Raw genomic sequence first — 26,046 nt, 5'->3', positions numbered from 1 at the left:
GTTTATGAATTCAGACCACAAAAAATCTGAAGTTTTAAAATACTTCTATAAAAAATTTTGCACTGAATTTTGTACTGAAATTTAGTGGTCTTAAATTTCAGATGTTCAATATTTAAGTGGTGTGAATTTAAATTTAAAATAAAAGATTCAAATTCCAAAAAAATAAATAAATAAAATAAAAATTAATGGCAAATAAAAATTCTGATTTGTTACATTACAATTGTTATAATTAAAATTACCACAATCCAAATTCAGAAATTGTTTCATATTATTAGCTTTATAACCGAACCACCAGAGGGCCCCCTTGCTACTGTCTTACAAACAACATAATGACAATATTAATATGTTTCTTTTGGCTTATAGAGATTCTGAAAACACTATGACATTAAATAACAAAGATTGCTAGATTTAAATTGGAAGAAAAAAAATATCCGGTCAATCTGAGGGGTATAGATAGGCTGGACACTACTTTGAATAGTTTAGATTTAAACTATTGTAACACCGAAAGTGCGTGGAACAAGCATCTGGGTCTTTGGAGAAGAGCATTCTTAAGTCGTAAACACACAGAAGCAGATCATTAAAACTAAAGTTCTGGAAGACAAGACGACTTACAAAATGACATAAAGCCATTCATAAAACAATTAGATATGGATCTTCTTTTATGTCTTCAAAAAACAAAACAAAAAAAAAAATGCTGGTTAGTCACCTGATGGTAACCACAGGACAAATGCTGATAAGGTTATATTGTGATGTTACTTGTGAACTTATAGTAGATGCCTTATTAAATATTTTTAGGTTAAGTGGTGGAGAGGTTTATTTTAGCTAATTTTAGTTTATTAAAATATTTTAGTGAGCTATCTAATATAAACCACCAGATAGAGTAACCTAAAATGTAATATAGGACAAATTATAATTAAAGTTGACAAAAGGGACCAACAGAGATGCATTGTTTTGAATTTTGAAGCTATATTGTAAATGTAAACACAGCCAGCGTCTGGATAAACAGATAATATTAATAATTAATTTATGTTATTTTATTCCAGAGAAATCTCAGTAAGAATTGAGTGATAAGACACAATGCTTAAATGTGCATTGTATTACGTTTATTCTTGGATTCCTGTTTGTTTTTGTTAGCACTAGTTAGCACTCCTACCCTGTCCTTGTATTGACCCGTTTTTGTATCTTGCTTATAGTTCTGTGCAAGATTTGGGAATCTGTCTTTTTGGATACCTTTGTCTTTTTGTTAATAAATTGCTGCACTTGGATTTTTGCGTTTTGTGTGATTCTCCCCCATTCGTGACATAAACACGATAAATTAACATCATATACAATTAAACATACCTTATGCAATGGCTGTGGAAGTTTTTCCTTAAAGCACTGAAAACCAACAGCCAGATGTGGCAAGCTTTGACTTTGAGGCTCCCGTTTACAAAACAAGAGTCCCACATAAATAATAAGTTTAAATCAACTTTATTAAACTTAACAGTATCTTTGAAAAATTATCAATCTCATAACACAGCCTTGGGTATGTATATTAATAATCCCATGTCTAACATATCAGTCTGTGTTTTGTCTGCTAAACTTCTAATTGGGTTGCATATAAAATCAGGTCTGGAAGATGTAGAATGAGACCTTAAGTACATGCAAAGCTTGATAGTGAGCCCTGTGAACAATGGTTTTTCAATCGTGATTTAACACTCATGAAATTTACATGAGGACACAATTATGATGTTTGTGGCTTACAGTATGGCCGTTTTTAGATTGTCTTCATAGGGCATCTTTTATTTATGTTTTTAAATGTTTTTATTTAAATGCTTTATTAGTATTTGAATTAATAATGAATTACAGAAGGAATGTGGTAAACATATAATATCAATGTCTGGGATTGAAACACAGTCCAATTCAGTGTTAAAGGTGTCATGACTAAACATGAAATGTTGTGTGCTGCTGAATGCAAAAGGACACCCCTCTTTAATGATTCATTAAATTGATGTATTATACCATCACATATATCTGCTTCTCAGGACAACCTATACCCTATATACCATCACATATATCTGCTTCTCAGGACAACCTATACCCTTTATAAGATGCCCAATATTATGTGTTGTTTTTATGTTATGAGGTAGACTAAAGACAAAACCAATGCCACTTTGCTCTTTTCTTCCCATGATGTTTAAATAGGCCTGGTGGGTCAGCTTGGTGACAGACACAGATGAAAAAGAAAACCCAACTTTCAGCCACAGACACTACTGTTGCTCTGCACAAAAGGACCTGTAGGGTATGTACATTGATGCTGCATATATCCAGAGTGCAATAAGCATATATCAAAATTTTGCCATTAAGCTGTGGGTTTTTTGCAGACAGGTAATAACCATTTGTGGAAAGCCTGCCCTAGATTAAAGATGAATAAACAATAAAGATGCACCTTCATTTATGATAACCAGAACGTTTTTTACCCACATCACATATATTGTTACACACTAGGAATCAAGTTAACTGATTTACTTGTCTTGCACCACAGTTTTAACTTGACCAAGATTGTAGTGATTTTCTCCATGACTGGTTGGCACAAAACCTGCTGTTGCCTTCATACTTCATTTGCATGATGCTGTCCATGCAGTGATCCAGTTAAATTGCTAACATGTGCTCCATTTACTGCTCCCTGATTGTACTGTTTGTGAATCTGACATGAATTCTACAATGACGCTAACATGACCACCATCATTAACCACACAGCAAGAGCAGGTTTTTCATTTGTTTATTTGTCGAGAACATTATAAAAACAGCTTGTTGCAATCTATAAAAATTTTGCATTCACTTAATTGTCTGTATAATAAATGCTGCCTCTGAATGAAAGCATTAACTGAAAATGCAGAGAGTGGCTTAATAGTGCATGAAGGATGCAGCTGAATGTATTGCATTTGCAGAAATCTAATGCTTGTGCAACTCACTATTAATCCCACTATTCAATTCAATTCATATTTATTTCTATAATGCTTTTGCAATAGATTGTCAAAGCATCTTCACATAGAAGATGATAGTAAATTGAAATAGTGTCAGTTCAGTGTTTAGTGTTGAAGTTCAGTTTAGTTTAGTTCAGTGTGGATTAATAATCAGAGAGAGTCCAAACGCTGAAGAGCAAACCCATTGATGCGCAGGTCCACAGTTCCCGAACCATGCAAGCCAGTGGCAACAGTGGCAAGGAAAAAACTTCACCATTTGGTGAAAGTGAAGAATTAAAACTCCTCAAGAGAAACCAGGCTCAGTTGGGTACGACCATTTCTTCTAATGGCAAAACATCTTGTGAAGAGCACTAGACGTCCAAAGCTTCTAGTGTGGTTCTCAAAACATGCTAGTCATGACATAATGAGGTGTAGATGTGTAGTAGTAGTGCCACATTACTTAGGGGAGTATTTTATATCTCTACCCCTTTACGCACTGTTTCAGTGGCCAAGGGGGAGTTGTAGGGGTCAAATCGAATGGGGATTGGGCCTTTGTTATCTGTGCAATGCTACAGTTTAAAGATTAAGGGCCTACTCACACTATGCCATCCGTATCATGCCCAGGCCCGTTTCCCGGATCGTTTGAGAAGTGTGATTGCCCTGAATCTGGCTCAAGCTTGGTTCACTTGGCCGGACCTGGCCCGGTTGGAAGAGGTGTGCCTGAGCGCGGTTCACTTGGGCTTTGGCGCGGTACGCTTGTGTGTGAGTGCAAAACGCGACAAAGCCTGAAACTGAAAGCGAGACGTGACTTTTTAGGGACTGTTTCATATGGATTTATTAATCATTCTTACTGTTCAGTGAACGCAAACTGCCGTCGTTTATTAAAGAAGCAAACTCCTCACTTCACGACAGCTGCGCGCCTTCAGCAGACCTCCTCATTCCTGCAGCACGAGAGCTTTATGATTGTTTATGAGCGCCAAAAGTGGCGGATCTGTTCGGCGAAATATCTGACTGCGTGTCTCGCATCCCTAAGGACTGTTTGGCGAAATATTTGACGGCATATCAAACGACTGAAATGATATAACTAGGAAATCTCCACAGTGCTGCTGAGTGAGAGAGCGCTTCTCACTGAACAGCCCAGCAGCGATGACGTAAGCGTGCCGAAGCCCGTTTGTGGTGTGAGCGCGGGCTGTCGGAGGAGACGGGAAGGTGGACAAGCGTGCTTTGGCCCGGTTCGAGGCAACTGTACCTAGTGTGAGTACGGCCTAAGAGACAAAAGAGACAGAGTGCAACACTTCATAATCTGAAACAAAGCCCACCAGAAGGGAAACAAAAATCCTCTCAAAAAGCTACCTTCTAGTCACTTTTGACTTACAGTATAACAAAAAATAATAGATATAAAAAAAATATATATTATTGATTATTGATATTTGGGAGGAGGAGGTATTTAGGAGGAGCGAGTCAGAAATTTTTTTCCACCACCAGCATCACTGGCCAGGTCATTATACTGCAAGAAGAATGGCTCAAGATCCCTCTTGCCAGTGTGCAGGACTTGTATATGTCATTCCCAAGATAAATTAAAATATATATACAGAAAACATGCTGTATTGGTCACTAAAGAAGGCCCTACACCATACTAATGAATTACTGTGTATACATACATATACAGTCCATAAACATTTGGACATCGACACAATTCTAACATTTTCGGCTCGATAAACCAACACAATGCATTTGAAATTAAATGAACAAGGTGTGCTTTAACTGCAAACTGTCAGCTTTTTAGTTTGCATATGTGCCTCCCACTTGTTAAGGGTCCAAAAGTAATTGGACAATTGGCTTCTAAGCTGTTTCATGACCAGGTGAGTGTTTTTCCCTCTTTATCCTGAATACTATCAGCAGATAAATAGCCTAGAGTTCAAGTGTGCTATTTGCATTTGAAATCTGTTACTGTCAACTCTCAAAATGAAATCCAAAGAACTGTCACTGTCAGTCAAGCAAGCAATCATTAGGCTAAAAAAAATAATAAACAAACATATCAGAGAAATAGTAAAACCGTTATTCATGGCCAAAATAATTGTTTGTAACATTCTTAAAAAGAGCGAGCGCACCAGTGAGCTCGGCAACACCAAAAAGACCCAGAAGGCCACAGAAACAACTGTGGTGAATGGCTAAATTATTATTTCCCTGGTGACACCCTTCACAACAGTTGGCCAGATCAAGAATACTCTTTATGAGGTAGGTTTGTGTCAAAGTCAACGATGAACCTTAGAAGACTACACCAGAGTGAATAGAGAGAGTTCACTACAAGATGTAAACCATTGATGAGCCTCAAAAACAGGAAGGCCAGATTAGAGTTCTAAAAAAGCCTTCTCAGTGCTGGAACAACATCCTATGGAAAGATGAGACCAAGATCAACTTGCTCCAGAGTGATGAAAAGAGAAGAGTATATATGGAGAGGGAAAGAAACTGCTCAAGATCTTAAGCAGTGAAGCATGGTGGTCGCAGTGACATGGCTTGTGGCGTGAGCATGTACGGCTGTCAGTGAAAATGGTTCTCTTGTATTGTATTTATTGATGATGTGACTGCTGACAAAAGCAGGAGGATGAATTCTGAAGTGTTTCAGGCAATATTTTCTGCTCATATTAAGCCAAATGCTTTAGAACTTATTTGACGGTGCTTTACAGAGCAGATGTAGAATGACCCAAAGCAAACTGCAAAAGCAACCATAGAGTTTTTGAAGGGAAAAAAGTGGAATGTTATGAATTAGCCAAGTCATTCACCTGACCTGAATCTTATTGAGCATGCATTTCACTTGCTGAACTAGCTGACAAAACTGAGGAGAAAAGAACAAGCAGGAACTGAAGACAGTTGCTGTAGAGACCTGGCAGAGCACCACCAGAAATGAAACTCAGCATCTGGTGATGTCTCTGCGTTCCAGACTTCAAGCTGTAACTGACTGCAAAGAATTTGCAACAAAGTATTAAAAAGTGAAAGTTTGGTTTATGATTATTATTTTGTTCAATTACTTTTGGACCCTTAACAAGTGGAAGGCACATTTGCAAACTGTTGTAATTCCTACAGCGTTCACCTAATTTGATATAAATACCCTCACATTAAAGCTGGCAGTCTGGAGTTAAAGCACATCTTTTTCATTTAATTTCAATTCTATTGTGTTGGTGTATAGAGCCAAAAATGTTAGAATTGTGCTGATGTCCAAATATTTATGGACCTAACAGTATATATTAAATTTGTTGTTGTTACTATGTGAGTTCCTTTGTGTGGAACTGTTATGAGATGAGGGCTCTTGACTGCAAACCAAATCTACCTTTGGATATAAATAAAGTAACCTAACCTAACCTATATGTGTGTGGCGGCACAATGACTCAGTAGTTAGCACTGTCGCCTGACAGCAAGAAGGTCGCTGGTTTGATTCCTGGCTGGGTCAGTTGGCATTTCTGTGTGGAGTTTGCATGTTCTCCCAGTGGGTTTTTCCCACAGTACAAAGACATGCGCTATAGGTGAATTCAATAAACTAAATTGGCCGTAGTGTGTGTGTGTATAAGTTGGTATAGATGTTTCTCAATACTGGGTTGCAGCTGGAAGGGCATCCGCTGAGTAAAACATATGCTGGATAAGATATAAGTTGGCAGTTCATTCCACTGTGGCAACCCCTAATGAGTAAAGGGACTGAGACAAACTAATTATTGAGGTTGATTGAACATGAAACTTTTAATTTGTCCCCAAAGAGCCTTAACTACTGTGTTGATTCAGTTTATTGTAAATAAGTTGTTTAAACAAAAGTCATTTTTGAGTGTATAATCAATTTGAACCTAACTTTGTTATAGTTTAAACTTCAGATTTGGGCCAAAATTCTGAGGTCAGTGCCCTAGCCTCAGACAGCATGCCAAACACGCATAGTTTTCTTTCTAATCATATGATACTGTGGACGTGTGAAATGCTACTAAAACAAATTATACCGATGATGAGAAATAATTCATGTACCATTGATCATATTATTATACAAACTTTGCAATTTGATTTTTATTGTGCTAATGTATTTGACTTACACAATCTGTTTAATACAATGATTAATTTTGTACAAAGAAATTGCACCAAGTAAAAAAGAGAGAGAGAGAGAGAGGAAAAGATCATGTGAAGAAAAGGCATTTATGCTGCATTGGATAGCTATGTTTTGCCCAACTGAAAAGCAATCACTGAAACTTAGAACACATGTAGGCATATTGGAGATATGCAAGTGATTTATTTCATAATCTGCCAAATCTAGCAAAACACATTCTTCATAATCATCCTTAAAGAGGTGTGGATTTATCAAGCTGTCAGGCAACTGAGCTGGAAATGATTAAAGTCTTTCAATGGCTCTTAGTCTAATATACTCATATGTCTTTTAGTTGCAGCATGTTATTACTTTTGTTCTGCTAGTAAACCTTCAGCTGTATTTAATTGCAAAAGTTTCCGTTACATTTCTCTGAGCATCTTATTCAACTGATTTGAGCCTGTATTTTTAAAGCCAGGCAATCTCCAAGGTTTAAAGACTTTCTGTTGGTAGTGAATTTTAAAAAAAACGTCTTCAGGTTTTTATAGGTTAGCTTTTAAAAGCTTTATTCACACAAAAACAGAAATGCCACATATAAATGATCTCTTTTTACAGATGTTTTAGGTGTTCTCAGACAGTGGGAATGGGGACACCAACACAATCTCACGACAATTCGTAACTTTTTTAATTTAGTGGCTAATTCATATCAATTCGTACGATCTAATTCGTACAATTTAGTACGATTTGCTCATCCCCCAATGACGGTTGGGGTTAAGGGTGGGGTTAGATGCCACGCCTGCTTTTTAAAATCATACCATTTCGTACGACTGAACTCATACGAATTCGTATGAATTAGTCACTAAACTGGCAAAACGTAAAATACTTACGTTTTCTCGTGAGATCGGGCTGGGGACACAGGGAATTATTAGCTAAAAACTGTATAGATTTAAGATGTGCCAAAAAACAACTTCTGATTTCTGAGTTCAAAAAGAGAAGGTTTTTAGAGAGCTATAATTTGACAATCTAGACATTCTAGTAAACAAGTAGAAGCACCACATTTTTTTGTGGATAAAGGCAGATAGACTTGCATGTCATTATTATTATAGTAGCAGTGAAAATATATGTCATGTTTCCTAAAACTGGATTCCAGTGGTGGAAGATATAGAGAGAAGAAAGACTGCTAAAAAGGTTCCTTGAGGGACACCACAACACAGTTTAACTGGCTAATGGCAATGTGAAGTTACATATCTTAATTGAAAATATATTATTAGTTAGGAAAAATTTAAACCAACTCAAAATAGTCCTTCCTGGACCCACACAAATTGCATGATCCACAGAGTCAAAGGCAGTGAATAAGTCTAGCATAACTAAAATGACAGTCACCAGACCCAGTAGCCTTAAATAATCATTAAGAACTGAGGGCAGTTTCAGTACTATGGACTGACTTAAACCTAAATTGAAGTGTCTAAACCCAGATGTTTAATGAATATTTTAAATGTGGCTTTCACCAAAATTATAGTTTTGTTAATTCATCAAACAACTACTTGATATCAATCAATTGGTAATCATTAATTTTTCAAAAAACCTGCAAAAACCCCAGCAGAGATAATTATCGGTGAGAGGGGAAATAAACAAGAAACATAGTTCTCCATATTCCCATGTGATTGAGTGCTGTCAGGTGAAAAGCATTACACTAGTACCCTTCCAATTCTTACAATTAATTTTGATTTGGGGATGGACACCAGATCCTGTTTGGAAGACCGAAAGGGATCTGGTGGGCTGATATAGTATCAGTAGCTCACAGAGGTAAACTGTTGTACCATTTAGAGGTAGAGAAAAAAATCTATTTTAAACTCAACTCTAAAAAGAACATTCAAGCAATGTAAAGACTGAAGTAATATGCTTTTTCTTTTTTAGTTCCTGTCAGAAGATGGGCCTCTGCATTTTGGGCAATTTGTAGCCTTGAAAGAGATGACTGACTAATCCCAAAGTAAAATGAATTGCAGCAGTCAAGTCTAGATGAGATAAACGTCTTCAAGATCATTTTAATAAAGAAAAAGCTTTGCTTTAGAAAGTAGTCTTTAGTTTATTTGACGGTCAAACTTTAGGCCATCATCAAAAATAAATCCCAAGGTTTTTAACCCATGGTTTGACACATTCTGACATCTCACCCATCTTACATCATAAAAAAAGTTATAATAAAAATTAATAATTCAGCTAGACCTTTACCGCTTTCAAACAGGCTAAGAGGGATCCAATACCCCTAGAGTTTTGTTCGACTGGCAAGTAAACCTGAGTGTGATGTATGCATATAAATGAAAAAAATGAAAAAATGAAAAAAAAAACAGTGTGGCCAAAATAGACCAATTGGGAACTTCACAGATCACTGAAACATCTTTGAGAAACGTTCACTAACCTTGACGAAAAATTCTGTTCATAACACAAGACCTAAACTATTCTAAAATAACACCTCTTAAACCAAAATACTGTTCCAAATGGGCAAATGGGCATATCATTAACAATTTTCAAGAGCACAGTCTCAGTAGAGTTACTTTTACGAAAAAATGACTGAAATGTTTCAAATAAAACATATTTGGCTAAAAAAATATCTATCAAGAGGTTTGAGATGGGCCTGAAGTTAATTGACAAGTGCAGTTTTTTTTTTTTTTTTCACTGGGTGCACCACTGCATGTTTTAAACTTTCTGGTAAAATACGAGATTCTAGGCTGTGATTTAATATGGTCAAGGGGTATGTGGGCAACATCAGCAAAAAATTGGTTAAATAAAAAAGGTGGAAGAACACACAAAGGTGAACCAGGGCTTAAGATGCTTGACTTTATGCTTGCTTTAAAAAGATACTGGCAGTGTAAGGGAAAGTTAGGTTAAGAGAAGGAGGAGTTATCTCAAGTAAAAAAAAATCTCTAATCTTTCTAAAAAAAATAAAATAAATAAATAAATATATATATATATATATTTATATGAAGAGGACATCCCAGGACATCCCAGCAAAAAAAAAACCTTAAATAATGTTAAAAGAGCCTTTGGTCTAGAGCAGTTTGCATGATAATATCTTTTTTATTTTACTCTATTAACTTCATTTTGATAATTACTGAGGGAGTCTTTAAAACATGAATCCTGTTTTTCTTCCACTTTCGTTCAGCTCTCCTTTATTGTCATTGTCACTGTGACTTGTGGCATTGTTAATGGATCCAACACCAACATCAAATTTGCAGATGACATTACAGTGATGGGATGGCCGTTAAGCATGTCTAACCCTACAAGTTTATGGGAACCCACATCTCAAAAGTCCTGGACCACCAACACTTCCAATCCGTTCAAGAAGACTCACTAGCGTCTCTTTTTCTTGAGGCAACTTAAGAAGAAATAGCTCTCTTAAACCATTCCAGTGAACTTCTATAGCTGCGCAATAGAAAGCATCCTGACCAACTGTTTCATAGTCTGGTATGGAAGCTGCTCTGTCGCTGAGCATAAGGCACTGCATCCAGAAGAAACACTGTCTGTGCCAAGGACACAGTATTCTTAAGAACTCCTCACAAAGACTATTTTTTGTCCTTCCTTCCGGCAGGCCCTTCAGGTTCCCCGGACAAAAACCAGCAGACTGAGCAACAGCTTCTTCCCCAGAGTTGTCTTCCTTTTGAACTCTGACTCCCACTGACTCTTTTGTTCCACCCTCTCATACTCGCACCACTCTCCTCATAACTTACACTTCATTATTATAAACACTGCATTATTTATTATTTAAAATTTGTACAAATAAAATTGCACATGGTGACGAGGTGGAGCAGTAGGTAGTGCTGTCACCTCACAGCAAGAAGGTCACTGGTTCAAGCCCTTAGCTGGGTCAGTTGGCATTTCTGTGTGGAGTTTGCATGTTCTCCCCGCGTTCGCGTGGGTTTCCTCTGGGTGTTCCTCAGAGTCCAAAGACATGCGCTATAGGTGAATTGGGTAAGCAAAAATGTTCGTAGTGTATGAGCGTGAATGAGTGTGTATGGATGTTTCCCAGAGATGAATTGCAGCTGGAAGGCCATCCGCTGCGTAAAACATATACTGGATAAGTTGGTGGTTCATTCCACTGTGGCGACCCCAGATTAATAAAGGGACTAAGGCGAAGAAAGAAAATGAATGAATGAATGAAAATTGCACATATTCATCACACTACATTGCACTAATGAATTTTGAATTGATCATACCCACTGTACATACACTGTATACATCTGTAATTTTGTTCATATCTATCTGCATATCTATCTGCATACTTCTGATTATTAAAAGCAACCTGTACATATAATCATCTATTGTAAAACTCTGTTTATATTTAACACAACCTGTATATAAACCAAGATCCTGCACTTACGGCTATTGCACTCCTGGTTAGACCTAAACTGCATTTTGTTGCCTTGTACTTGTACATGTGTAATGACAAGAAAGTTGAATAAATCAATCCATCCATCCATCCATCCACCCATCCATCCATCCATCCATCCATCCATCCATCCATCCATCCATCCATCCATCCATCCATCCATCATCTATCATCTATCTATCTATCTATCTATCTATCTATCTATCTATCTATCTATCTATCTATCTATCTATCTATCTATCTATCTATCTATCTATCTATCTATCTATCTATCTATCTATCTATCTATCTATCTATCTATCTATCATGAGAATCTACTTGATGGGGAACGCTACATGGTTGCTCAGTTTTAAAGAAATTTATATTTCATTTTAGAATTGTAAAGAGTGAATGAATATTTGCATAGTTGGTTGTCAAGGCAGGATTAACACCTAGACATTTCTGATCCTGTGGCTGTAGCAAACTTAAAATTCCCTGTGCATACATTGATACGTCACTGCACTTCTCTTGCAGCATGTGGAAGTATCAACTGCATTCATATGATGATAACATAAAGCTTAATATTTGCAGTACTTTTAAACGCAAATTACAATTGTAAATACATTTATCTTCAGAATGATGCAGGCCACAAAATTAATTCTTGATTGCCAGTTAAATACCCCTGTTACCCCCTAGCACCATCTGGGCTCCCAGTTCTGTGGCCCCCAGTTTGAAAACCACTGCTTTACACACATTGCCAACAAACATCAATGCACAAACAACACACAAAACTTAAATTTGCCCATTAAGGGCCTGCTGTGGAAGCAAAACTGCAGAAACAGATCATGATACTCTCATCATGCAGCCCACAAATACATAAGAGAGACATACACATCAGAACAGGCCATGCATATTTCATGCAAAAGACTACATACCCGTGGTCCCTGGTCGCCTTGATCTCCCTATAAATAAAGAGGAGGATGTAATGAAAAAAAAAAAATCATTTTAGCTATATTATACACAAACAGAGGCAGAATTACACAGTAATTTAAAATGGTGTGCTTTGCGTCTGGCCATTTGTTCACAGTTTGTCAGATCACAAAATGCAGGATATATGGATTATAAATTTATAGAGTGCCTCCCCGAAAAAGTAATGGGGTCTGTTTAAATGTTCTGTAAATTACCATATTTTAGTTAATCATTTATATTGTGAAATTTGCAGCATATGTTTGCATTGAGACACAAACTCAATTAGACTGCTAAGTATAAGGCCGAATCCCAATTTCCCTTTTTTTTTTTTGCCCCTACCGCTTGACCCTTGAAACAGAGTGTGAAAGGGAAGAGCTTCAATTTTACCCCTAAGAAATGAGTCAGCACTACAACACCTGCTCACGTCATCATATGTTGTTGCAATCTCTTACTTCAGATTGACGACAGTGACTTCTGTAGTTATTCCAGTTGTGTTATTTATAATTTTTTGTACATTTTTTGGTATTTATCTAACAATATATTTATTTAACAATATAATGTGACAATAAGCTCAGAACTGTACTGTCTATTTAACCTGTGGCCATATTTATCTATGTAAACACAAGAAAACAACATTAACATTATACCAGACACTGTAAAAAGCTCATTCCCAGCCACAGACTTTTCTGAAAGGGAATTTGAGTGCCATCGAGTGACAAAGGTAAAAGTATGTTTTGGGACTTCTAAACAAGAGTTATTATTATGGATTATAGAGAGCAAAATTTAGCATTTATTTTTTTTATTATGATTGTAAAACACAAATGCCGTTAGGAATGTATCAAAACATATGCCTGTTTGTTGTAAAAATTCATTATATCACCTGACTTGCGTGTGCAGCCATGTTGCTGTTGTAGCTGGTGTATTCTGGGAAATTTTTGTACTAATTGGTTTCTAGTGTGGTTCTGGAAAATCTATTTCAAGGGATATCTAGCCCTTCCCCTTAGCCCTACACCTTCAAGCTAAAAAGGATTGGGAATTGGTGCGGGCTAACAGCTAGAATAGGGATTGTGCCTTAGTTTTCAATGAATGTTTATGCATCGTGTTAAATCACTCAGCTGTTACTGTGATTTTTCTTGTAATTACACCAATACACTTTATAAATCTAATCTATTTATGCAGAGGTTGATATTAATTCCGCCTATGTGTTCTCTATGTTATCTATGTATACATTAAAGCTTCAAAATACAACTTTAACTACATCTGTCAGTTACTTTTGTAGGGTCTAATTATTATCTAGCCTATTTTTCAGCCACAATAAAACTCAGAAGCAAATTTGTAATGGAGATTAAAGATGTCTCACTCAATCCTTTATAAACCTTTTCAACACTTCAGTTGAAAATATTAAATAAGCTATTTTGTTAAAATATATTTTTTAACAATTGTAGTTAGATTTTTGTGTGAGTGTGTGTGCATGTGTGCTTGCATGCGTGCGTGTGTGCGTGTGTGTGTGTCTGTGTGTGTTTATTTTAATTTTACTTAAATTTATATTTGTTTGCTTTTGAATGGCGTCAGATGATGAACATATTTCTGCAGGCTTAGAATTTCATCATCATGCTAATAAAATATGGCTTGTGTGTGTGTGTGTAAGTGTGTGCGTGTATTTGTGACAAACCAGGATACAAATTTGCATAATAGTATGGCTTTGACAAGTTTTACATAAAACCTAGGGAGACTTATGAGCACATAAATAATAAATAAATTTTACATTTTTTCTTTTTCTTTTTTCCTCTTTTTTTTACGATCTCTATGTGAGCTGGGGTACAGCAAAAACGAAAAAAAGTTTGCAAAGAATAAAAACTATGGAAACCTGTTGAATGTCCCACAATTGACAAAAAACAAATGTGTTTTTACTATTCTATGGGAACTAACGGATTGTGTTGTAAACAGATGGATTAAAGGGATGACACAGAGACCTCTGATTCTGAGCAAGACAGTGAACCAGAGCTAATAGAAACCCCTTCCAGCTGCATCAAGCACCAGATCTGCTGTTTCAAAATGACCAGTATAAAAGGGACATCAACAGCAACTTATCCACGTTGGTTTTCATTAATAATGATCGGAAAAAGAAAGCAGTGGAAAACTGTAAATTAAAATAACTGCTAATGTGCTGCTGTTGACCTCCTCTCAAAATATAGCAGAGGTCATCGAGAGTCTGATGAAAATTAAAATGAGGGTAATTACTTAACAATCTTAGAGAAAATAGCAAAACACAACTCATAAGTATAAATGCAAGTGAAAATTATCCATACACACACCACCAAATCCAGAATTATGTTCTTGAGGGCTTAACTGAGATGGTGCAAGGTGAAATAATCTTAATAAGTCTTTAGTTTAATTGTAGATGAAACCAAAGATTTAAAGATAAAAGAGCAGATCTGTTTAGTTGTGAGGTACTATTACAACAGGGTCATCCACAACAGGTTTTTTTAACAATTTTTGTCAGCTGAAAGCTGCAGGCCTCACAAAAATGATAATAGATTGCCTCAAGAAACATGACCTGGACAACAGAAATAATCTTGGGCAAGGCTATGATGGTGCATCTGTCATGAGTGGTAAACATTCTGGTGTCTCTACAGAGATGCCCAAAGTAGGGCCTGTGGACCAAAGTTGGCCCATGGTAACCTTTGATTTAGCCTACTGTGCCATCTGAAAAGAGAGGGACAATGATGGAAAGGAGGTTGGGACTAATGCTTTTGACAGTAATTGTCATTTCGAATTTAACAAAACCTTGTATTGGTTTGTTTTATTGCTGAGCTACAAAAAAAGCCAACTGAAATTAAATGTTTCAATAAAATATTGTAAAATGAATTAGTCTTTTAAAATGTAAATACTGGCAATTAGCTGATAAAACATCAGTGAGCAAATCAAGGCAAAGGCAGTAGCAGTTCGACTAGTGTTTTCAGCATTGAACACATTTGTGTTCAAAATTGTTTTTTTTTTTTTTACCCTAATAGGTTAATTATAAAATGTTACTGCATCACTGTCAGTTTGGTATTTTTGGCCCACAGCCCAAAGTTTTGGGCATTGTATGTGCACAGTAATGATGTAAGATGCATTCTTGTTGAAGTCTTGTTGCAGTAAAATCAGCACCTGAGGCAGTTAACTGTTTTAATCCCGTGCAGAAGCATTATAACTATTAACAGGTTGGTACGTTCATCTCAAGAAACTTGCAGTTCAGCAGCCCAATGAATTATAAACACTTGCAGATGTAAGCTGGGCATGCAGATACTGTACTGTATATAGCATGCAAAAAAACTGAGGGACAGACTTCCTGTAGTTGTAGAAGTGTTGCAAAAAAATAGCACTTGAAAATAGTGGATGCAAGAGATTCTTTCTCAGAGCGTTGTACATTTCCATGGGCTATTGGTTATCTTTTATTTATTTATTTTTTTATGTATTTTATCTTTTGTTAATATCTTTTTGACATGCTCCAATCAAGTTGATTGGAGTATGTCAACCAACATTGGTACAGTAAGTGCAGACGCATTACAGAACTACAGAAGTGAGTTTTTTTTTTATTTTTATTTTTTTACAAAACTTTAGAAAGAGATTGGAGAGATTGTGGAGCAATACAAATTAAATGTCCAAACAGAGTGTAAAAGACAGACTAAAACAAGTTTAAGACTTCATGACTCATAAATCATGAGCATTGTAGGAAAGTGGAGTACTGATCAAAGTGATGGTGAGAGCTGAGAAAGAGTTTTATTTTATCAGCTGCTTGACAGTCTCACAGCTGAACTGCAAAAATGAGATAACTCAGTCTCTCAACCCAAAGGTTTTTGAATGAGAAGCCTCTGTTTGTCTTTGCTCAGTTATACGAGACAGATTTAGAGGATCTCAGACATAAAGTGTATCAGACTAAGCAGCTTCTTGGATGGAAAAAGAAAAGTGGAGGTGACATACCATCAAACTTCCTTAATATGCTGTGTTTCTGGAATCTTATAAAGAGGTGTCTCATAGACTTTGTACAATTTCTCTTGTTACACGAATGAGCAATGTACCTTGTGAGAGAAAGTCCTCTGCATTAAAACCTATTAAAACCCACCTTGGCACAATGTCTGTTACATGCTGCATTCCAAGCTTCAAAATGATTGCAAACAAAACATGTAATGAAAAGAAACCAAAAACAAGTTTATATATATATCTACACACACACACACACACACACACACACACACACACACACGCACACACACACACGCACACACACACACACACACACACACACACACACACACACACACACACACACACACAATAAATGTTTAATAAGCATTGTTTGATTAAATAACCAATATATTGATTACTTCACTTATAATTATACTCTTTGGAGAACAATCCAGCACTAAAGAATTACAGAGTCAAATTTGACAGCAAAGTGATCATTACAAAAGATTCATTGAGTTAAAATTGATGGTCAGAGCAGCCCATGTCTTTACAGTTTAGTGGAATTGAAACATTGGTTTTACTCAAATATTGTAAAAATATATGGACACAGTGTCCATGATGTCAACCAAAGATTTCTGTAGAGTGCAAACGAAGCTACAGGAGAGGAGCCAAAGTGGCGGTGTGATGCGTGAACATTTTTTGTAGGTGTCTTCAGAAATAAATTGATTACTGTTGATATTACTTTAATAGTTGAATTTTTTGTGACTAGACCAATCAGAAGAATGGGGTGTTTCAGAACCACCCACATGTGTCTCATGGATTTAAAGTTTGTTGATCCATTTTCCTACTGTGATTATATATAACTAATATAAAATAATAAATATAATAAATAATAATATAATAAATAAGATACAATAAATAAATACATAAACAAAACCATACCAAAATTTCTTTTTTTGGTTTTTGATATAAAAATGGAAAACAGATTATCAAAAAATTCCCGGATTACCTCTCCCTTATTTCAATTTTTTAAACTTTGTATTTCCATATAATCATTTAAATGGTTTGTGCTTTAAAAAAGAAGAAAAAAGAAGAAAAAAAAACAGAGAAAGAGTTGTCTTCAATGTTAACATAATTATCAAATGAACAAATCATATTGCAATTTAAAGTAATCACTAGTAATCTAAAATACTTTTTTGGATGTAACTTGTCATTTGATTACCACAATTTAAAATGTATTTATAACAAAATAGTGTTACTATTTTTTTGTTTGTTTGTTTGTTTTTTTAATATGTAACACTGTTAAGCATTATGTTACTCACCAGCCCTGCATAACATTTCAGTTTAAAGTGGCTTCATTAATTAAGTTTTTAAAAATGCTAAACACAAATGATGCACATTATACACATTTCAAATTACTTGCAATTTAGTCAGAGGGCTCCTTTGTGGTATGTTCTTGCTCAAAGCCTTAAAACTCTATAGGCGGTATATGTAATCAGTTAACTTTCTTTTTAAATGCTTATACTGTAAAATACTAAACAAAAGTGAAAGGCAAAAATACTTAACTATTGAAGTACAAAATACAATAGTAAGTGTTTCAGTCAAGAGTGTAGTCAGCTCTGAGCTTCTCATTTCTCTTCACCAACTCTCAGTCTACTACGCATGGGGTACAGTTGTACTCAGTGTCCCTTATGGAAAAGGTCTCCTTAGTTTTTATACTCCTGTTATCAATATAGTCACAACTGTTATGGCCCAAAATCAAGAAATGTATACATTAATAAAGAGCCAAACATTTAAAAGACACCAAATGTTTGAATCTTAATTTGACATCCTCATCAATAATTTTAATAAAAAAATTGGCAACTTAAGTCAGCGAAACAACATAGAAGAAGAAAAAAAGAACAAAACATATATATGTTATATATATATATATATATATATATATATATATATATATATATATATATATATATATATATATATATATATACATATTAGCGCTGTCAAAATTAATGCGTTAACGCATGCGATTCATTTGAAATAATTAACAAAGTTTTTTTTTTTTTTTCCTGTTGTGGCCAGGGCAGACGCCGGGCAGTTTCCCGCTGTTTTGCCGTACTTTTTGGGCCGGGCTGATCATCTTCTTATGTTCTGATCGGCCCATAAAACACTTAGCAGACTGTCATGTTTTTCTGCCTCAGTGATTGACGGTGCTGTGAGCTGTCACGCTCTGAAATTAAGGGCCTACTCACACTATGCCATCCGTACCGTGCCCAGGCCCGTTTCCCGGATCGTTTGAGAAGTGTGAGTGCGCTGAATCGGGCTCAAGCACGGTTCACTTGGCCGGCCCTGGCCCGGTTGGAAGAGGTGTGCCTGAGCGCGGATCACTTGGGCTTTGGCGCGGTACGCTTGTGTGTGAGCGCAAAACGCGCCAAAGCCCGAAACCGAAAGCGAGACGTGACTTTTAAGGGGCTGTTTCATATGGATTTATTAAATATTCTTACTGTTCAGTGATCGCAAACTGCAATAGTTTATTAAAGACGCTAACTCCTCACTGCACGACAGCTGCATGCCTTCAGCAGACCTCCTCATTCCTGCAGCACGAGAGCTTTATGATCGTTTATGATCGCCAAAAGTGGCGGATCTGTTCGGCGAAATATCTGACTGCGTGTCCCCGCATCCCTAAGGACTGTTTGGCGAAATATTTGACGGCATATCAAACGACTGAAACGATATAACTAGAGAAATCTCCACTGTGCTCCTGGGTGAGAGCGTATGGCAAGCCGTTTTAGCATTTAAACCTTGTTCTGACTATCCATTAGAGATATCTCTAATTATATTTTGACTAGTCATAATTATAATTTGACTAGTCAGAATGACAATTAGAGATATCTGCAATTACAATTGTACTAGTACGAAATCAGATTGGAGATATCTGCAAATATATTATAACTAGTCATATTCCTCTATTGACTTCCATTAAAAAATATTTGCAGATATCTCTAACTGAGTTTTGACTCGTCAAAAATCCAATTCAAGATATCTACAACTGTAATTCGACTATTAGTAATTAATTAGAGATATCTTCAAATATATTTGTAAATATCTCTAAATATGACGAATTAAAGACATCTCCAAATGTATTATGACTAGTAAAAACTCAGTTAGAGATATCTCTAATTACAATTGTGACTAGTCAAAACTCATTTAAAGATATCTGCAAATATTTTTCAATGGAAGTCAATAGAGGAATATGACTAGTCATAATATATTTGCAGATATCTCCAATCTGATTTCGTACTAGTACAATTTCAATTGCAGATATCAGATACCGGTTCGAGGCAACTGTACCTAGTGTGAGTACGGCCTAAGATGTTTCTTTTCCGGACAGAGCGGCTGTGTGACATAATCTGCAGCCCATTGGTTCTTTTCTTGATTGACATTGGGCTGAAACAATTACAATCTTCCATGTTGGGCTCTGTGTAACGTAGGTGTGTGTATTCGTCAAAATACCCTAGAGTCACGCCTGTTTCTTACGCGCGGGTTCGCGCCGCGGGAGAGCAGGCTTTTGCGTCTGCACTCTGCAGCGGGGCACAGATCAATATATTCCTGTCTATTCTATCTAGTTACCTATCTGTCCTTATACATATACTTTTTTAAACTTTTAATTTGCACCAAAAACAAATGGCTGACTTCACCACAGCCAAAACATTTTATTTTAGGTTTTGAACACCACTTAATTAATTTCATTCACTTTGAAATTCAGAAGATCTTGTGGGTGTTTAAAATTCTGAAATTTGAGCATCGGAAGGATACAACAGTCAGGCAGTCTCCAACAAGTTTCAGTAAAGGAGAAGCACCAATATTTTTTCCATGTTTTTTTTTTTTTTTTTTTCCATTGTGATTACTTGCTCCTGCAAAGAGTCTTTAAAAATGGTAATAAAAGTGGTACAATGGAAGTGTCTGATTTGATTTTTCTCTGAACTGATTAGCTATTTCTATCATACTCAATCAGATAACGGTAGCACCATTCATCTTAGAGGCAGACAAAACATCTCATTTCCCACAATTTCACCCACAGCTAAACAACAACTCTCCACACTGCAGACACAACTTATAGGGCTTATTCACACTGAATGCATCTTTGCTTCTAAAAACATGAAATGCAGCATTAAAAAAAAAAAGCACAGCATAAAGCACACGGGTATCCGGATACAGTCACTAAGCACCTGTAAACAGAAACTTGCAATGGTTGTCCCTTCTCCGAGTTCTTCTAATTGGTTCACTGTTGTGGAACTATCAGTAATGAGCTGCACTGCATGTGAAGTTCTTTTAACTTCACAGAGCTCACATACATACCCCTTTCAAAAACGTGTGATGTGTCTCTAGCAACAACCTTCCACTTTGATGCACCTTGCATTAAAGTTTTGTGTTCAAAGTTGCCATAAGAATGGGAACATAACATTGCATCTATTCTGAGCGCTGCATCTCATGTTTTATAGACGCAAAAATGCATTTTTTGTGAATGGAAGCTAAGTTTTTGCACTGCTTTTGTCTTTTCTTTGCTGTCTAACCTCTACTATAATGGTTTGGGATGAATATATATATATATATATATATATATATATATATATATATATATATATATATATATATATATATATATATATATATATATATATATATATATATATATACACCATTAAAGTCCCTAATAAATATATTCACATTTGAATCTCAATTCACGCATCTTCTGCATATTTGAACTCTTTCCAGCAGTGACTGTATGATTGTGAGATTCATCTTTTTACTCTGAGGATGATTGAGGGACTCAAACACTACTTTGTCTAGTGATCTATGCAAACATATTGTATGTAAAATATCTTTCTCAGAACTGTACGAAAATACATGAATTTTGTATTTCTCTGAGTTTGTTAAAACTTATTCAAGTTAACAAATTTTTTAAGGGGTATGTAAACTTTCAAGCACAATTGTGTATAAATAGTTGCCATGCATCAAAACACAAGCTGAATCACTATAATCATTCTCTAAATAAGAAAAAAAAAAAACAGAGCAGGAGATAGTTGTTTGGGCTTCTAATTATATGGTAATAATGTAAAATAACTGCGCATTATGAATAATTTCTTAAGTATTAGCAACTTTAGCACTTGCATTAATTAATCATTTGTATACCACTGTTAAGCAGTTTATGACTACAGCTACTAATACATGCTGTATTATTGACTAATGTTTGTAAAAATATAATTTTTTTTAATGTTTGGTCTTTAAATGCAGTTTACATGAAGCCACACCTTCAGGATATAACATCAGACTTGTGGTGGGGGTGTAGCTGCATCACTCTTTAGTGATATTTTTAATGTTAATCAGAGAAACAGACTTATGCTTAACTCTTTTAAAGCATTAATAGCTTCAAGATATTCAGAAAAATGTTATCTTTCTCTCTTTAATCTCCTTGTATAGAGTATAAAGCATTTCAGAATGCTTTAGGAAATGGGTTGGACCAGTGACGTTTTGCTGAAATTAGAAAACTTGCTCAAATCAGAACCAGTTTCTGATTTCAGCAAAACGTCATTCCACCACTGCTGCCCAATTATGCACCTTTCTACACATAAACAATGTTTTTGAAGTGTTTCAGTCAACATTTACTCTTAGCTGCAGACAGAGGTTGCATCTTGTTACTAGTTTTACTTGACCCCAGTTCTGTATTCGACATTTTTGATCATGATATTCAAACTAAAGTCATACTAAACTGACCTTTTCTGGTTTGTAAATATAAATGGACAGCTTTAACTAGTCAGGCTAGTGAAGTATAGGGTGCCTCATGGATCAGTTTTAGGCCCTTTGCTGTTTACAATATACAGTTCACACCAGAATTATTAGAATTATTATTTTTTTTTCCCAAATTTCTGTTTAACGGAGAGAAGACTATAACACATTTCTAAACATAGTAGTTTTAATAACTCATAACTGAGTTATTACTGCACTGTGAATTTCATTCTTTACTGAAATCACTGTATTTTTCACATTCTTCACAGTCCAACTATTTACTAGATATTTTCAAGACACTTCTATACAGCTTAAAGTGACATTTAAAGGTTTAACTAGGTTAATTAGGTTAACTAGGCAGGTTAGGGTAATTAGGCAAGTTATTGTATAATGATGGTTTGTTCTGTAGATTATCGAAAACAAAAATAGCTTAAATGGGGCTGATAATTTTGTCCCTAAAATTGTGTTTTAAAATTAAAAACTGCTTTTATTCTAGCTGAAATAAAACAAATAAGACTTTCTCCAGAAGAAAAAAATATTATCAGACATACTGTGAAAATTTCCTTGCTCTGTTAAACATCATTTGGTAAATATTTAAAAAAGAAAAAACAATTGAGGGTGGGGGTGGGGGGTTGGGGGGATAAGGGTTAGAGGGGTTACACAGGGAATCCCAACTCGTGGTCAGATAACAGGTGAATGGCCTGAACAGGAAGACAGCAAGCAACATAAACAAAACAAACAAGATAAGATTCAAAAACAAACGAAAAGGCAAGGAAAACACGCCATAAAGTTCACTTGACAGAGAACCAATGTTCTCAATGTCTACTTGATATTTTTTCTATTTGTTTTAGACATTTATGTGTGGATTCTTGTTAAACTGCCTCACTAGGATGTATGACACAACACTGAAGTAATGTATCTTAATGATGTTGTAATAACATTAAAAGCCTTCATGGAACAAACAAATGAAGATATGCATGCAAATATATTTGAAATATCTGTAAAATCTTTCTCTAAAAAGTACCAAGGTGGGTAAAGGTGAACATTAACAAGGAAAAATAACATGAGCTTTCATAAGAATAAAAATGTTATGCTTTGGTTAACCAGGGAACAATTTTTTAAATATTACAAATACAGAATACATTCTGGCAGTAAATACTGCTTTACATATAAAGAGATCATATTTTTTAGAAATTGCAATTTTTCTTATTAAACACTGGAAAAGACCTCACTCTTTCTAAATCTCCACAGGGTGTGGAGGCACTGATAGCTTGAGGACTTGTCTTCACTTTAAACTGTTAGGTGAGACAAATGACTGCTGAAATATCTTCAGGGTGTAGTTGACATTTGATTTGTTGTCATCTTTACATCAAATGATAGATAACATTACCTGGGGTTTACAGAGGCCTAAACATCTAAACTTGTGGATCCAGTTTTAAAATTTTACATTTTTTTTCTTTGCATCACAAGATACAAGCCTGCTTTACTATAAAGCTGTATACTTGCCTGTAAAGCAAGTATCTAAAGATTCATACATAGCTCTCTACATAAAAAATACAAAGACCTTTAAATGCTGTACATTAATACACTGCTCATTTATTTTATTAAAGAAAGTGTGGGGAACATTAGAACATTTGTGAATTATTGGCTGCAATGACAGTGATAATTTATCTATTATATATGTTTGGAGCTTCCCAATCATGTCTGGTTTTAATATTACCTGATGCATAGAGGCTGCTCACAACAAATTGAGACTAATGCAATGTCATTTATCATATTTGGCATCAATTTAATTGAGAATGCTTTGTGAAGTGTTAAAATGCATTTCATGTATCTTTAGGGAATATATTTTCACATAACTAATGAGATAGTATTTTACTTTGTGTTGTAGTTGATGTGTACTTGTTAGAAGTGATTAAAGGGTTCTTACCTTATCACCTTTTAGGCCAGGTGGACCCTAATGGAGATTAGGGAAAAAAAAAAGAAAGATTAAACATTTGAACCAGGTTGAAATATACCTATATTAATATATTACCTATATTGGTGCATTGAAATGAAAAAAAGTTTTAATAAAGTTATGTCCATTAAGATAAGAGTTTGGTTACCTAACATCTCTAGGAATGATAAGCTAATACATTTAAACTCAAACAAGTTTTATTTATAAATGTATTTAATTTTCTCCAACATGCAATTTTCTCAATTCATCTTTGGAATATAAGTTTTGGCTTTGGTAGTGACTAATCTATGTACAGTATATGCACAAATATATTATTGTAAAGCATCTCATAGAAAATATAAAAAAATAATAATAATAAATAAATAAATAAATAAATAAATATATATATCTGAGGAGTGTACTCATTTATCTCATTTATCTTTGCGGCCTACGTTTAACCATGTGCTACATCTGTTTAGAGACCAAAAAGAAAATAGACAGCCCGGTTGTGAACATTGAGACATTGCTCCTAAGCTATTCACATAAAGCTAAGCTGCACAACACCAGAGCATTTTTAAACAAAATTTAAAAAGTATAAAACAAAAACTCCTAATTCTTTTCCATGCAACTATTAAATGTGTAAATGTCTCAGTTACACACATAACCGTGGTTTCCTAAGTAGGAAAAAAGCTGCTGCATAATATGGTAATGCTAAGGGGAATGCCTCCAGTTTAAAATGTCAAAAGCATACAAAATTACTTAAATTGTTTTGACAGCTGACCTTACATGTCGTATCACTGACACGATAGAAGGGCAACTGCATCATCACATCAAAAGCTTTTATTTGAAGGAGCACTGCAGGGATAGGCCAATAGCGTCTTTGATTAAATGTGACATAGTTTTGTGGCTGCAGCACATTTGCTACCACCAAAAAATATAAGCAACTGACTAGAAGTATGCCACATATCTGAGCAGTCTATATAAATCTTCCTGGAGGGAAAAAGCTTGTAATCATAAGCAACTTAACAATACAGTATATGAGAGTACCTTTGAAATAAATTTCCCAGTCAAGTTGGGCTTCATTTTCAATCTGCTTGGTACATACAGTGGAACAAAATGTCATGTCTCACCGGACCACAAATGTTGGTATAATGTTGGTATAACTTGCCAACATTTGTCTCTAAAAATCTGGGTGAGAGGGTGTTATGGAGCGTTTACTGTACTAAGGATCGGTTTTCAGGTGGCCGCTGTGATCAGATACTATACCAAAGTTGGCAACTCGGGGTGTTAGAGACTGTACAAAAAAGCTGGGGAAGGGGGAGGCGAGTGAAATTACAGGAGTATTCTGAAAGAAATAACAAAACGGGATGGTGGTGGGAGATGGATCTGAAATACGGGAGACTCCTGGGAAAAATGGGAGTGTTGGCAGGTTTGGCTAATGAAGTAATGCAGTCTTGCTTTGTAAGAAATGAAATTTCCCAATTGATGCCTGATTGGTTTGAATCTAGCAGGTTATTGCATGTTAAAAGTTCAGAAATTTGGCTGAAAACAACACTTTCCACTGTTGAGTGATAGTTTATTGAGCAGCGGGGTTACCCAGCCCTGCTTAAAAGTGCTTGGGAATGTGCCAGTGTGAAGTGAAGTGATAATTATCTGTGTTAGGGCTGGCACTACCGCCGAGGAAATGTCCTGCAATATGTGTGAGGGAAAGGGTCAAGAGAACAGGGTGTGGGAAATGCAGGCTAGTGAATTTCCTTCAGTGAGTGTTGTTAGATGGAGATTTGGGTTGTAGGTGGTAGAAAGCAGATTGTTTGTGTGTTTGCATGTGTGCATGTCTGCGTGCGTGCGTAGCTAAGGTCAAGTTGTCATGATAAAAGACAAGTTATGATGTTCAAGTTGTCATAATAAAAGACAAGTTATGATATATTGGTCTAAACAAGGACATTGCAAAACATCGCAAAACATTTTATCTCTACTTAATAAATTAATAACTGAGCAATAATTATGAAAGTCATTTTAAGCATGCAGATAATCTAATTCT

The 26,046-nt window shown here is 35.5% G+C and overlaps 1 protein-coding gene across 35 annotated transcripts in view; it reads right to left on the bottom strand.

Annotated features, from left to right (window-relative positions):
* Positions 1–26,046, bottom strand: part of col25a1 (collagen type XXV alpha 1 chain) — a 329,419-nt gene that overhangs the window by 169,169 nt on the left and 134,204 nt on the right. For all 35 annotated transcript variants that reach the window (XR_012382769.1, XR_012382768.1, XM_073907401.1 and 32 more), the window contains 2 exons: positions 24,000–24,026; positions 12,301–12,327 (listed from right to left, as the gene is read on the bottom strand). Coding sequence is in view for 32 of the 35 variants with exons in the window: in XM_073907401.1 (XP_073763502.1) it covers positions 12,301–12,327; positions 24,000–24,026 (54 nt within the window). In the remaining 3 variants the exon portion in view is untranslated. The remainder of the gene's footprint in view (positions 1–12,300; positions 12,328–23,999; positions 24,027–26,046) is intronic.

Source organism: Danio rerio, chromosome 7 (genome assembly GCF_049306965.1).
Source record: "Danio rerio strain Tuebingen ecotype United States chromosome 7, GRCz12tu, whole genome shotgun sequence".
NCBI lineage: Eukaryota > Metazoa > Chordata > Actinopteri > Cypriniformes > Danionidae > Danio > Danio rerio.
Note: the sequence above shows the minus strand (reverse complement) of the source record. Positions and strands in the feature narration are given on the sequence as shown.